Source organism: Brachyistius frenatus, unplaced genomic scaffold (genome assembly GCF_029030835.1).
Source record: "Brachyistius frenatus isolate BFR_SWC_R1_liver_20210118 unplaced genomic scaffold, ASM2903083v1 Contig_3, whole genome shotgun sequence".
In the NCBI taxonomy this organism is placed as follows: Eukaryota; Metazoa; Chordata; class Actinopteri; family Embiotocidae; genus Brachyistius; species Brachyistius frenatus.
Window position 1 is genome coordinate 753,175 of NW_027210602.1, and position 15,167 is coordinate 768,341.

Genomic DNA, 15,167 nt, shown 5'->3' on the forward strand with positions numbered 1-15,167 from the left:
AATACTTTGCAAATAGTTGAGACTGAATTTTTTTTTTTTTTTCCCAGTTTCCATTTAGACCTTAATAAACCAGCATATCTTAAAAGTACACCTGAATAATTTAAATTAAGCCTCGTTAGGGTTCACGAGACCCGGCGTGAATTGATCTGGGGCTTTAATGCATGTTTGAGTGGGAGTCTGGTGTCAGGAAAGTTAAAAGTGAAACGACGACAAAAACAACAGAGAAGCTTTAATTTCTTAGTACTTCTTATTTCGACTGTTCTGAGTATACAGTACATATAGAAAACAGTGACGTTTTACACCACATCAACATCAGAAAAACGGTTCGAAACCATTTCGAGATGGTGCCTGAAACTGTTACATATAAAACCATTACACTGATAATTAGACTCATCACTTATAAAGTACACGATGTTTTAAAATCTATACAAATGGGCTTTTTTTTTACCCCCCTCCCCCGGAGTGGAAACCTCCTTATACAACATCAGTCTCATCAACGGGGCAAAAATAAAATGTATTACACATGAACGCTATTTATTTAGTTCGATGGCACCGTGTACACATTTATCAGAAGGGAGCTTCTGATTGGTATTTACAAAGACGAGTGTCAACGGTTAGTCGCTTCATTTGTTATTTATACACACTGTTACACTGGAAGATTCAATATTATCCAGGATTGTGCTCTAGAACAGAATAGGTCAAATACATGTTGCTGTACGGGTTTAATTTAAACTAACAGTTTGGCATTTTAGGAAATATGCTAATTTGAGTTTGGGCTAGAGTCAGGATTCGCTGAACGTTGACTGGAAACGGCATGCGTCAACCAGCATCTCTAAAACTCCCAAATGAACGTGAATTTTTTTTGTAATCTCATTTCTCTATTTGGTGGAAAATAAAAAGCGTGAAAATGATAATTTGCTGTTATGTTTCCAAACTTTGTGCTAAGCTAAGCTAACCTGTTGTAGCCTCATATTTACCATACAGACATGCAGGTTTAATAAATTGTACTTGATAAATACATACAAATTTATCTCAGTGCTACGATATTACAGCTGATTCTTGGGTTTACTGCATCTAGAAGGACCATATTTATGTCAGTATTAGCCAGGATTGTTAGCATTTAAGAGGCTTTCACTTTTTTTATGTGCACATTTATGGTTTTATGATGCATTTTGAGGTTGTGAACACGAGAATTAATAGAAAATAAATAAACTTACAACGTACTTTTTACTCTATATTTTTAAAGAAAAATCTTGGTTAATTTTGGAAATGGTCATCGTGCTACTTATAGTCATTTGTTTTTATATTTAATTTGTATTTTAGTTCACTTTCGAGACATAATCAGAAAAAATATAGAATTTTCCTTGAAATAAAGGGAATTAGGAGACTTGTAAAAAAAAAAAAATCAGGTCATACATGAAATCAGATGTACGCTGAGGTAAACTGGTCACTGGATGTTTTTGGTGCTTGTGTCAGATCTTAAGAGAACAAATGTGCCTGAATTTTAAAAATACTACGTCATCAAGTTATTTAGTATATATATATATATATATATATATATATATGATTTGTGAATATGCTCACAGGTGTAATTATTTTTAACTGGAGTGGACAGACACGCTTAAAGCTAATAAGCATAAGTACCAAAATGTCAAACATTAGTTTTAAAGAGTTTGGTATGAAACCGAGACAGTGCTGAACAATCTGCACGGCCCTGCGTGAATAAAATAAATTTATAATCATAAAGTGAATTTCTTGGATGCTGAATCTTTAAAGTGGACAGTGCAAAACTAAGTTAGTAGAGGCTTCTATAATTTCTTCTGGGTGAGTTCCTGTCACCGGTACTACAGTCGTCCTTGTGCAGACTACACACCTTTAAATCAGTGCTAGCTTATTTCTCTGTAGGAATATGACTGGTCCAGACCAGACAATAAATAACAAAATGCAACAATTTCATCATCAAATACGACAAATCCTTAGCGACTTTCGGCCAAGTCGTTCGAGGATATCAACCTGTGGACGGGTAGAAAAAAAAAGTTCATCGATGACGACGGTAAGAGCAGCTCACCAAAAAACAGTAAGTGTACCTTTATTTGTAAAATCTGTGGAGTGTCCCTTTAATTTAAAGTCCACTTACTAGTTTTTCCTTGAGCTTTCGTTTGCATCTCACGGTCTTCACCAGCAGGTGGAGTAAATGCCGGAATAAGCTCTTTAGCACGTCTGTAAACTCAGGAGGAAATCCATCCGCAGGTCAGGACCATGAGATGAAGCCGAAAGCTCTGGAGGAAGATGGTAAGTTTCGAACTACGGTTGCCAAGGTCAACATTGAACTTTACCAGATAATATTTGTTCCTCTGGTTAACGTTCAAGTGGATTATTAGGGTCACCAGAGAAGTTGAAATGGATTGAAAATTAAATTGTAATATTTCAAGAATAAATTTGTGATATTAAGGAAAAAATACATAAAATATTACAAAATGAAGTCATAATATTTATAGATAAAAGTTGTGATGTTTTGAGAATAAATAAGTTGTGTTGTGCAAAAAAAAAGTCGCAATATTAAAACGTCATATTTTGAGAGTAAAGCTGTTTTCAGAATAAAGCTGTTGAGTTAGGAGAAAAAAAAGTCATTTTGAAAATAAAATTGTATAATTTCTAGAAAATACTGATATTGTCGAAAAAAGTGTTCACGAAAAGTTGTTTTTAAAACAAAATATTTCTTTATAAAAGTTGCAATAGTTTGAGAAAAAAAAATCTCAATGTTATGAGAATAAACTTGTATTATTTTGTAAAAGTTTTGTTTTTCTAGAATGGTGTTTATGCAATATTAAAACAATAAAGTCATTATTTCTTTGAAAAAAGTTGTATCATTTTGAAAATAAAGTTATAATGTTTCCAAAAATAATGCATAATTTCAAGGAAAAGTTATAATGCTATGAGAATTAAGTCATAATATTTCAAGATTTCATTACAACTGGTGTCATAATAAACAGGAAGGAAATTTTGCTTTGAGCTTCATCCTCAAAATATTACGACTTTCTGTACTTCGAATCTCTTATCTTCTTTGCAGTGGCCCCGTTACTCGTCTGCGAGTTGATACCCTGGAAGGAGAGCGTCACGAAACATCACTGTACATTAAAAACATCGGTCGGACGCGTGACCTGGCAGCTTCCCTCTCTGATTGGTTTACAGACTGAGGAATGTGATACAGAAGAAAAAGAGGTGCTTCGTTTTCCCTTCACTTTGAACTGTGCTTCACTTTGTTGCCAATCGACGAATAAAAAAAAATAAAAAAACACCTTCCGACAGATGTGAAACGTCACCGATGCCGATTTTAGAAACAAACTCAAAAGACGAAGACGTTGAGAAGGACGAGTGCGGCGGACGGACGGACTCTTTCTGTTAGAAACATCGATATTGCACCGAAGCAGCATATTTGGAGGAGCGGTTTATGTTCGGAGAAAAGGAGCAGCGGGGGGTGGAGGTGTCAGATCGGGACAGTGGCTATTAATGATATGCATAAATACAGTATAAAAATACTTTATGGAGAATCTGCAGGGAGGCGGAGCGGACGAGGCGGGGGGAGGGAGGGGAGGCAGGAGGAGGAGTTGGGAGGGGTGGCGAGGGCGAGCTCTAGAAGGTCTGGTCGTCGTTGCAGGACTCGGTGGCGTGTCCGAAGGCCTCGCAGATGTCGCAGTAGGGCCTCTCGTTGGCCGGGTTGCCGTGGTAGGTGGTGTGCGGGACGGAGTCGGGGCTCTGGGCCTGCGTGGGGCAGTCCTCCGTGTCGTGGCGGTCGAAGCAGTCGCAGATGTCGCAGAAGAGACGCGGGGGCGCCTTCTTCTCGCTCTTCGACACGCCTTCGTCCAACCTGCGAGACGAGGGGGAAGAGGGTGCCGCTTTTCATCACCTTTCGCAAAACATCCCGTATTAACGAAGGTTCCCTGTTCTCTGCGTTTCGACGACTTAACAAACTGACAGACTTTGCTTCCAAGTTATTCGGAAACGAGTTTTGGTGGAAGATTGACGAAACGACAGCTATTTATCAGCTGGTTGGCTCGAAATGCAAATTTCAAAGTGTGGGTCAACGCTGAGGGTTGTTTTCGTCGACCAACGATCCAGAATCTGAATTTACAATAATAGATGAAAAGAGAGATAACCAGAAAACTTTCCAGGAACACAGCTCACGATTCATCCGCTGGCTCGTGAGGCGTCCAGTCATAGTTTTATTTGTAATTTTTTAGAATATATATTTCTTACCCGTCGGTCCCGTCGTTGCCGTTGAACTCGGCGAGAGCGAGCTTCTTCAGTTTGACCTTCAGCTCCTCGTTCTTCCGCTGCAGGTCGACGATCACGCTGTTCAGGAAGTTGATCTGAAGGAGACGGGGGAGACGGAGGACTCGCGTTAACGGTGGATTCTGTGGCGAGAACAACAGACCTGAGAACCGGCGCGTGGGACGTCTCACCTGGCCCTCGGCGAACTCCTTCTCCTCCCTCAGCTGCTCCACAGCTGCATCTCCTGCACGAACACGCCGCGAGTCAGAAAACATCCACAAAACACACGTTTCATCTGCCGTTTCCCTCAAAATGTCTGCTCACCTGAGGGCGGAGCTTCCCTGTCCTCTCCCTCCGAGCTCGGCGTTCCCATGAGCCTTTGCTCCAGACTGCGGACTCGGCTCTGCAGCTGAGCCTTGTCTCTCTCCAACGTCTCCACGGCCGACTGCAGCGTCTTGGCCACGGCGTTCTCCCCTCGCAGCACGGCGATCTGCGGAGACGGAGACAGACGGGCGTTCACACCCGAGACGACTACCCAGCGCGAAGGGAGAACTTCGGAGAAACTACAAATCACGTGTGAGCACCTCGTTCCTCAGAGTCTCCAGCTCGCGGTCCTTGTCTGACTTCTGGAACTTGACCGTCGCCTCCGTTTCCTGGTTAGAGATCGTTTCTCTGCGGGGAAATTTAAAGAGCGTACGCACGTTTAAACTGCATCAAACTCACACTTCAGGTCATCTCTGATCATAAAGAACATTTGTAGAGGTGATTTTTTTTAAAGTACTTTTTTTAAATGTAGCTTTGTTAACTTTTATTCCCTCTCGCTTTTGTTGTTTCCCGGAAATGTTTCTTTGCACATTATCGCCACCGACAGTCGATCATGGGAACGGCTTGACTATTTATTATGTCTCGACCATGTATCGAATCATCTGCATGCTTGAGCGTCCTCGTGTTTGTCTCTCGCAGAAGAAACAAACACATCTTATTAAAACTAAAGTGTCGACCAACAGTGATGTCGCCCATTCGTTTGTAAATTGCCTGTTCGAAGCCTTCAGTCTGGCATTTTGTCCGTCGCCATCTTGGTTTTTTGGTACCAGAAGTGGCCATGTTTGGACGAGCTGGGGAGGAGCGAGCGGTTGATCTCACTGAATATGTCCCGCCCACCTTTCAATCAAACAGGCACGTCCCCCAAACATAGCTGTGTTTAAAACCTAATATCTAATCAAGGCTGGAATCGTTTCAGACGGACCACCAGAACACTGATCAGAAGGAGGAAAATTACCTAATGACACCATAATGACTTCGGAGACAGCCCCTAGTGGCCCTCAGTGGTATTGCACTTTAAGGCACTTCTGCATTGGCTTCAGACTACAGTCTTTATAGACCGTCTTCATGCTAGTGTGTCTTCTTATATGTATCTTACAGAAGAAACCAACAACGCTCGAATCGAAACGTGACTCCATAGCGCCACTTGTGGTCAAAATATAGAAGCATAGAAAGTAGCATTAATTTTTTCTGTTTTGTTAATCTATTTCATGAACTCCCTTAATCCTGAAGTATCTTCAGGTTTCAACATCAGCACAGCTTTAACACATAAACAAGGTTATTTTACGACTCCACAAACCAACGAAAACAACAAGAAACCGACGATTCAATATAGATGAAAAACCAAATATCATCTCAGCTGCATTTCAGTGGATTCATGTAACAGTGGATTTTACCAGCTGCCTTAAAAACCCATTATATCAGACCAGTGACGCTCCACCTAACATCTCCGCTGCAGCCATCTTGACGAGTCAGAGTGAAGCGAAGCAGGTCGTTTCGCTGAATCACATCTCCTGTCTTCCTTAATGCTCACTTGAAGACACTCCTCATCTATTATTTCTGCCCTAATTGTGCAGCCTCTTCATCTCCCGCCACTTTAAAACCCTCGGAGCGGCCCATCGCTCCGACTCCACTCCCGTCGCTCTGATCTTTCACGTCGCGCTCGACTTTGATGCGTGACTGTCACCCTTCGTCGGACGTGCATCGTCTTCGCTTTATCAAACCCGGTGTGGAGGCAGCGAGACGTTTTTAATCCTGTGATTACTGAGCGTGAGGTTTCTGTCTCTGACTGGCGCGACTACACAGACGTGATTGTTCACAGCTGCTTCAGTTTCCAGACTCAAAATAAGACCAAACAACAACACGGTGGATAGATATAGAAACTAAAACCACGTTTAAAGACCCGGTGTTGTCCAACCGAGAGCACGTCTGATTTTCATATCAGGCTGCAACTCTTTATTTAATTACCTGATTAAAATGTCCAAATAATGCTGAGAAACATTGGCGATAATGTCCCTTCGGGCCAAAGTGATATATTTACATTGTTTATTTATATAACGATGAGTCTAAAATCAAAATATATTCTATTTAGTTTTAAACATGACCCAAAAAAAAGCATCAAATATCATGATTTTTAAAGAGTCCGCGTGTTTTCTTTTGCCCCTCTAAGGCGTGGAGTTCTTCAGGGTTCAATTCTAGGATCATTTTTATTTACTTTATATATATATATAGTGTGCTCCCTTCTTGGTCACATCTTACACAGACAGGATGTTAAACTTCATGATATGCAGATGATACTCAGCTATTTTTATATATGTAAATGTTAACGTCTTGCAGAAGTCCTTAAAGGAAAAGTTCGCTTTCTTTGTAAGAGAGTGACGAGACCAGAGATCCTCTGATATCTGTCCATGGAATATAAAGCTGGAGCTAGCGGTTGGTTAGCTTAGCTTAGCATAAAGACTGGCAGCAGGGGGAAACAGCCTGTCTCTGTTTGAAGGTGACTACAGCTCACTTTGTATGTTATAACAGCAGAATTGCAATGATTAGGCGATTAATCCACCAGCCAGCTGACAGCAAGTTAAACTGATAGTATTTTTAAAAAAATTAAAAAAAATGTTTGAACTCATTTTTAAAGAAAATAAAGCCAAACGTTTGTGTTTTTGACTTCTCCAACGTGATTATATATGAGTCTATATTGTTGAGGGGTAAAACAAGACATCTAAAGAAACTGAACAGGACTTTTTTTTTTTTTTTTCACTATTGACAAAGATTCGTCAACGAAAACTACAAGTAGCTTCCTGTTAGCTTCCTCCTTCCTTCCTCGGTAGCTGTAGTCCTTGACAACTCTTTACACAGCAGTTAAAGGTGCATCACCAGAGGAGATATAAAAAAATACAATGAACAAAATCTTCATCCTGCAGCCCCACTAGTGTTAAAATGTGTTATAAACAATTTCTGGATGTAATAATCTATGTACAGTTCATAAATGCTGAATAAAAGGTTCAAATAAAGCTGCAGAAATAGTAATACCATTTTAAAGTTTTTTTTTGTTTTTACACTTAGTTAATTCTTTTGCAGAACTTGTGGCCCTGACTATTAATTTATAGGAATTTATTATCAAATAAATTAAAAATTTCAGAAAACATTTTGAAGGAACATCAATTTCCAACTTATGGAAGTCAAATTATTTATTTTTAGTGTGTTAAAAAAAAAATCAGAAAACAACCAAACAGACATGTAAAGCTCACAGTTTCTTACCTGGTCTTCATGTCTGCCTGTTGACTGATGCGGCCTTCATTGCACTGAGCAAACACATACAAATATAGAGAAGTTTAAATAGAGGCTAAACCCTTCTGAGCTTTAAGAGTTCAGCCGCAGGTGAGGTCAAAGCTCTCACTGACAAAACCTGTTAATCAAATCACCGTTTCAGGTTTGTAACAAGAAAAAGGAAGTCATTCATATGAAATATTTAGAAAGGGTCCGTACCTCGTCGAGATGCTGGGACCTGTGGGAGGCCAGCTTCAGCTCCTCACTGCAGCGGGGGTGAGAGGGTGGCAGAGAGGAGATGCGTGTCATTTAATGCTCAACAGTCTCAACAGCGATATCTGTGTCAGGATCACTGCTGTATAAATCTGGTAAGGGCCAGATGTTCACAAAATAAAATCATCAGAATAATTTGAATGCTGTTATTTTACACATAAATTCTGCACTGTGTTGCTTAAAAACAAATCAAGCCTTTAAAAAAACGGATTTTACTTTACCAGCATTTTAAAAAGAAGCCGAATGGTCAAACAGAGTTAATTGAGTCCCAACAGTGAAAATATGTACAGTAATGACACCTCCTGTCTTAAAGGGTTTAAATGAAAATAGAGCGGTTCATATACAGCGGAGACATCTCACCATGAGCACGAATGAGAAGCAGCTTCAGATGTTATAAACCTGACACCGTAATCTATGAATAAGATCAAATTTAGAGCGCAAGGAATTTATGAATGTAGATATTTCTGGAAGCCGGAACCAAATGATTTATGGCGAGAAATTTGAGTTTCGTCCCATGTGGGTCATTCTTAGGATTTGTGTCAAAAGGAAGAGCTCTGAAGCAGCGTGTGACTAATAACCTCGTCTGAGCACCATCTGGGTGAAATATTCAGCTGCCTGCTGTATAATTACATCCAGCACGGCTCTATAGCATCCTCCGCCCAAACACAAGCAGCAGCAGGCTGACTGGAGGCAAGTGTGCTGTTCAAAATGTGATTATTATTTTTTTTTTTTACATATTCTGTGGTACAAAGACTGATGAGACTCCACCTGTCTAACATCTCCGTCTCCGTCTTCTTCGGATGAAGCAGATTAAACCACCTGCGATCCGTTTGTCCCAATTTTACTTGTGAAATAGTTTCATCCATAATTTAGAATTTATTTTTGTGCTTCACGTTCCACTAAACAGAAACTGGGAACGTCTTCAGTGTCCGCAGCCATGAAATCTGAAAGCTGCTTTAACGTGTTTTCCTTCCAGCTACTTGAAAGATTTCTTTCATAAAAAGCTTAACATCTGGATGTCGTTCTGGCTCTTTGGTTCAGACTAAAATAAAAACTTTTCCATTAAATCAAGAGGATGCATCCTGCTGACTTTTCCTTTAGCGCCACCACATGGTTGATGTTTGTGTTTTGAGTGAAACGTCTCAGCTACATAAAATGATTTTCCAGACATTTGGTCCGCACAGTCATCTTCCCCTCAGGATGAATCATAACACCTCTATTTATACCTTCATCTTTTTTCTTCAGGAAAAATGTCAGCATTTATGAAGCCACCAGTTCAGATTTTGTCCGTCACCATCTTGCTCGTTCGGAGCAGTTTGGAGCAGGAAGTAACTCGATCGGACTGGATACCGGAGAACACTAAGCCCCGCCCACCTATAGTGGAAACATACACCCCCAAACATATCACTCTTTGAGGCCCAATATCTAATTAATGATGGAATTATATTCAGATGAACCGCCAGAAAACAAATAAAAATAAAGGACTTCAGCTAATAATACCATAATGACTCGTGGCTTTTTGGAGCCAACCTCTAGTGGCACTCGGTGGTTTTGCAGCTTAAGGCACTTCCGCATCAACTTCGCTTTTCAGACCCTGAGTGGCACCTCACTAGAAACTCTGAATACAACACTTTTTATATTATATGTAGGCTTCTATATCTGCTGAGATGTTTGTATTAAGAGATCTGAGATTTTGTAAAAGTGGTAATGTATGGAAAATACATTGAATTTGCCATCAAAGCAGAAACTTTGGAAAAAAACAGAAAGTAAAAACTGCGACCTGAAATAAAAGTAAAATCTGTAGTAAATCCTCATCGACACTGAGCTTCATGTCAAACAGGCTTCTCTAAAGCTGGAGAGATCTGCCTACAGATGGAGAGACGGGTATAAGCTCATCTCTATTCTAGCTTTACAATACAAGAAATCAAGATTATTTAAATAACAAACTACCAAGTCATTCTATCTGGAGATCAACACATTCGACACAACACGGCAGCTACGATCTTCAATAATTCACAAAGTCAGAACTGGACTTCTTGAACGTGAGCAGAACGTCTCTCGGTTCAGTTCCTCTCTGCTCCCGCAGGTGACGGAGGAGGAGGAACAGCGCTTGTGAACGCAGCGCATAAATCAGCCTCCTGTTACATAAACTTCACCTGAGCTGGATTTCTACACTGCAAACACCGAAACAAATGAAAATAAATAAATAAATAAGGAATATTTAGATTTTTACTGCAGCCAATCAGGAAAATTATAAAAAGACAAAAGCACAGACAGACACAGACACACAGACACACACAAACACACACACACACACACACACACACACACACACACACACACACACACACACACACACACACACACACACACACGCACGCACACACGCACACACACACGCACACACACGTGTGAGCTGCAGTGTTTGTCTTCGAGGTCACAAAGCCACATTGTTCGCACACAAACAAACGCATAAAAACGCACACACTGTGATGTCACAGGGAGAGAGGTGGCCATGTTGGAGCCAGGCGGTCCTGGGAGGAAAAGAGATGATTACATAACAGCAGTGGCGCGAGGAAGGACGGAGGGACACATTGTGGGGACAGAGACGGATGAGCGTTTTTTAATCCTTTACACAGAAAAGTAAAACCAAAACAAAAAACGCACGGGATAAGGAAAAGGAGGAAGAAGAGAAAGAGGAGGAAGAAGAGAAAGAGGAGGAAGAAGAAAAAGAGGAGGAAGATGAGGAAGAAGAGAAAGAGGAGGAAGAAGATGAAGAGGAGGAAGAATAGGAAGGGGAGAAAGAAGAGGAAGAGGAGAAAGAGGAAGAAAAGGCTGCGTTTGTTTCGCTGTGACTGAAGTCGTTTGTTGACAGTTTGCATCGTTTTGATGACTTTAATTCAACCTCTTTGATCCATCTGAAGCTATGACGTCACAGCTCAGGGGGAGGGGGGCACATGCAAACACACACCACACGCACACACATACACACACACACACACACACACACACACACACACACACACACACACACACACACACACACACACACACACACACACACACAGAGGCACATGACAGCTATAAATAGACCTCAGCATCAGGATGGAGATCCACCGTAAACAAACATGGAGCTTAAGGATCCATCAAAGATCTACGAATAATTCATGATCTGACGAAAGAAAGGATTATTTTCTGCTGTGGGAGACGCGGAGGAGGTCAATAATCTATAACGCTTTATTATGTCTGCTCTCATCTTAAAGGATTTTTCATGCTGTAGCCTTCAGACCAAACTGAGACACAATATTCAGCGGGTTCATCTGTTTTTTTTTGGCTGGTAGTCGTTTCATTTTGATAATTGGTTTCATTAAAAATAGCCGAACTATCTATGAGCAGCTCCTGTTTGCGATGTCTCCCTGGATACACACACAGCCGTCACAGGATTCACAAAACACCGAAGTGAACCTAAAAACGTGTCGATTCTCAGGCAGGTTCTCGGGTCGAGTTTTCCACAACCAACTTAAAAGATATTGTGAGGAAAGGTGCGTCACACTGAGTCTAAAATCCTGTCCAGAGTGTTCAGATTTTGAGAGGGCGAATGATTTCTGACCCAACTTGCATGTTTCTCCCCCCTCTTCCACTCTGCAGCGCCCCCTTCAGGAGGTGCATCTCAGTTTAAAACCCTCCTCTGCAGCTAAACACATGGATATCTTTTCTCCGCTCAGTGACTCTGCCGGTTTTCATTCATTCAAACAGTTCAAACATAAATAAACAGTTCGAGAGCTCTTAAATTACGCAACCCATCTCAATTATGCAATCCCTTCTATCCCGTCTGCATTCATTTTTGTCAAAGTTACATTATGGTTATGAGTAATTCACTGGAGGCTTTTCACAGGCTGTCTGCAGGTTTAAGACATGTTTTAAAATCCCTTTGATGACATTTTTCTTTTTTTAGCTGCTTTACTTTTTATTTTTACTTTTGTTGTTTTACAAAAAATAATTAAACTTCCCAAAGAATAAATTCAAATAATTAAACTGTAATCTGTGTAAAAAAGATGAAAAATGAATGAAATACTTTAATAATACTATTATAAATATATTTTAACAGAAAAGTTTAATTTCTTTGTGAATGTTGTTAAAAGTCAAATGTTCTCTGTAAATATCTTTACATTGAAGCCGGTCATAAACTTCTGAGCACATTTTATCTGCAGCTGTGACATCATGTAACAGAGACCAACCATGACCACAATCAAAGTTTAGTTATGGATTACTATCTTAAATCGTTACAGAACTGAATGCCTTTGATGGAGTGATGATATTTGCTGTAACTGGAACAGATTCAGTTCAGATGTTTTAATATGAAATTCACAGAAATAGAAGAGATAAAACAATATTTGCTGTCTGTTGCGTTTTTCAGATATTGTACGCATATTTTTCTGCGTCGGGCTGTCACAATTATGACATCATCGCCTGATCGTGATTATTTGAGCCGACCGTGACCGCTTTGCGCCACGGTTACAGTAGTTTCATGCATGAAAAGCAGCTGGATTAAAACTAACTTCGAACTTCAGCATTCAGCTGATGCTCTTTTAATGACGTCATCTCGTTTGGCTTCAGATCAAATCAGATGAATCTCCACGCAACAATAACATAACTGTGACGTATTACACACCTCAAACAGATGATTTTTAATCCCAAAATCAATGAATGGAAAGTCCATTTAAAAAAAATAATTTTTAAAAAAAAAACTACAGCATGGGTTACAGTTCACACCTGATTTGTATTTCTAAAGGTGTAAATCTCGGTTAAAGGATGTTGGCCAAGGACTCAACGTTTAGACATTTTCATATCGGAGAGTTACGACACCCGGCAGCCCATCCTCACCGTGAGTATCGCACGCCGTACTCCACCCCATCATCACAACTATAATCCCATAACGGCATCGTCCGGATAATTACTAGCTTTACAGCAACAATTTAAAGTGTATTTACAGGCTGGAGGGTCTCCAGAGAGTTACAGAAGAGGCTCCTCAACAACATATCTGACCTTTCAGTTAGACAAATAAAAACATTTGATATTTTCTAGATGTAATCCATTGGCGCACAGTGTTTTTTTTTTGGTTTTTTTTGCATAATTAGAGCCTGAACACGCAGACGGGACGTTTGAGGATTCGTGTGTACGGGTGAACCGGGCCGGCCCCGGGGTCACTTTCAGAGGAAAAGAAAAACACACCAGTTATCCTCAGTACTCACATTTCCTTGCAGAGGACGCCGATGCGCTGGTTCTCCGAGCTGCTGCGCTCCTTCGACAGACTCAGCTCCTCCTGGTATTTGGAGTTCTGCTGCTTCAAAGCTTCGAGCTGCAGACGAAACGCAGACGGAGGGAAGGAAGGAGCGTCAGAGAGAATATGTGATCGCACACAGCTTTTTCTGTCTATTGTGTTCACAGTATAACAACACTGTTATAGTTAAAAGCCCATCCGGACTGGATTTATTTCTCTGGAGGCTGGCCAATGATTTCCTGAACACACCGTCAGGAGATCTTGTAAGGATATTTCCCCATGTCCTAATTACAGCTGCAGCTCGCTGCTGCTTTTCTGAGAGCTGTTTGGTCCTTCGTGGGATTTTAATCCCGTCTGCCGTGATGTTTCTGAAATTTTTGGAGCAGCTGTCTGACTTTTTTTGTTTTGTTGCTGTCGCAGAAAGAGCTGCTTGTTCTATGTAATTTAGCAGCTTAAAGTAAAATTCAACTTTTGCGCAAAAATGAGAATTTTTTTTTAACCTGGAAACATGCTAACACCAATGTAACGTACAGGCAAGTTTGTAAATCAATAAAACAAAAATGAATGTAGGTGGAGCCAGGCTGTATACCTGACGCTGGTTTCACTAAAGTCATATCTGGGTTTTCTGACACACATCAGACCCACAGCTGTAGAAGAGGCCCCGCCCCTTCGCACAGTTCACTGATCCACCGCACCGCACCGCAGCGCACAGCAGAGCAGAGCCCGACCCCGACCCTCTCAAACCCGCTGGAATAATTCAATAATCTGAGCCTGAACCGACGTGATCGGGTCTGACGGTTCAGGCTGGGAATTACAAACTCGAGCTTTCAGACATTTACAAACGTGAATAAATTTCGCACAAACGGAGCGTTAAAATGAGGCTGCAGTGAACAAAGAACTCTCATTGTGTTAAATAACTGCTGCTTCGACTCTTTTCTTCACACGTTTCTCTACGTGCTCACGTGTTTATTTACTTTCCGATGAGTTATATCACTGAGGAGCGCAGTGAACATATTTCCTTCGCCGCCTCCCCGTAATGCTGCTTTTACAGCTTTTTGAAGCTTGACTGACTTCAGACTGAAGTTCGGGATATTTTATCTTCCGCTGCCTCCATTTCGACCATTTATTTTAAATGTGTCGCTCGCATGTCCTCGAAGTTTAAGATGAAACTGCTGTCGTCCAGCTTTAAACATGGTAGTTGGAAAGATGTTCAACAGTTTTCTTTTCATAAGGTAACAATGTTTTTTTCTGCCACAACCAGCTGTGCAACTCTTTAAATTTCTTAGACAAGAAAAGAAGCTCTTTGGTTGGAAACACAAAAGGCTGAAGCAGAAGAAAAGGTTCAAGTCACTCCTCTGGCAGCAAATAAAAAAGCCTTTATTCAGGTGAAACTCTAAAAGCAAGGACCCACGCCTTCTTCAGGGCGTAACTCTCTGATCTCACCTGCAGTAAACACAGGAAGACTGAAAGCACCTGAACAAGAAGCCGATGAACTCGCAGGTGAGAGACAGAAATTGTGGCCACGAGATGACGGGACAAGATGTATGGATTTTCTTCATCATTTACTTTATAAATTGCTGATTTTGTCTGAACAACTCAACAAAAATCCAAAGAAAATGAGTTTATTATAATTCAAACAGAGCAGGAAACTGACACTATTTGCTTTAAAAAAAAAAAATCCCCAAAGTTCAGGGGTCAAAACTCTGACCGGGAGCTGCAACGTCCAGCTGAGGACCTTTGTTTCAACCTCTCT

General features: G+C 40.8%; 1 protein-coding gene across 3 annotated transcripts in view; it reads right to left on the reverse strand.

Moving 5' to 3' along the window:
- Positions 1 to 214: 214 nt before the first annotated feature.
- clip1b (CAP-GLY domain containing linker protein 1b) overlaps positions 215 to 15,167 on the reverse strand; it is a 37,728-nt gene continuing 22,775 nt past the window's right edge. For all 3 annotated transcript variants that reach the window (XM_069700876.1, XM_069700859.1, XM_069700868.1), the window contains 8 exons: positions 13,386 to 13,492; positions 8,080 to 8,125; positions 7,852 to 7,895; positions 4,857 to 4,944; positions 4,597 to 4,762; positions 4,464 to 4,516; positions 4,258 to 4,370; positions 215 to 3,868 (listed from right to left, as the gene is read on the reverse strand). In XM_069700876.1, the coding sequence (XP_069556977.1) occupies positions 3,634 to 3,868; positions 4,258 to 4,370; positions 4,464 to 4,516; positions 4,597 to 4,762; positions 4,857 to 4,944; positions 7,852 to 7,895; positions 8,080 to 8,125; positions 13,386 to 13,492 (852 nt within the window). In that variant the 3' untranslated portion in view covers positions 215 to 3,633. The remainder of the gene's footprint in view (positions 3,869 to 4,257; positions 4,371 to 4,463; positions 4,517 to 4,596; positions 4,763 to 4,856; positions 4,945 to 7,851; positions 7,896 to 8,079; positions 8,126 to 13,385; positions 13,493 to 15,167) is intronic.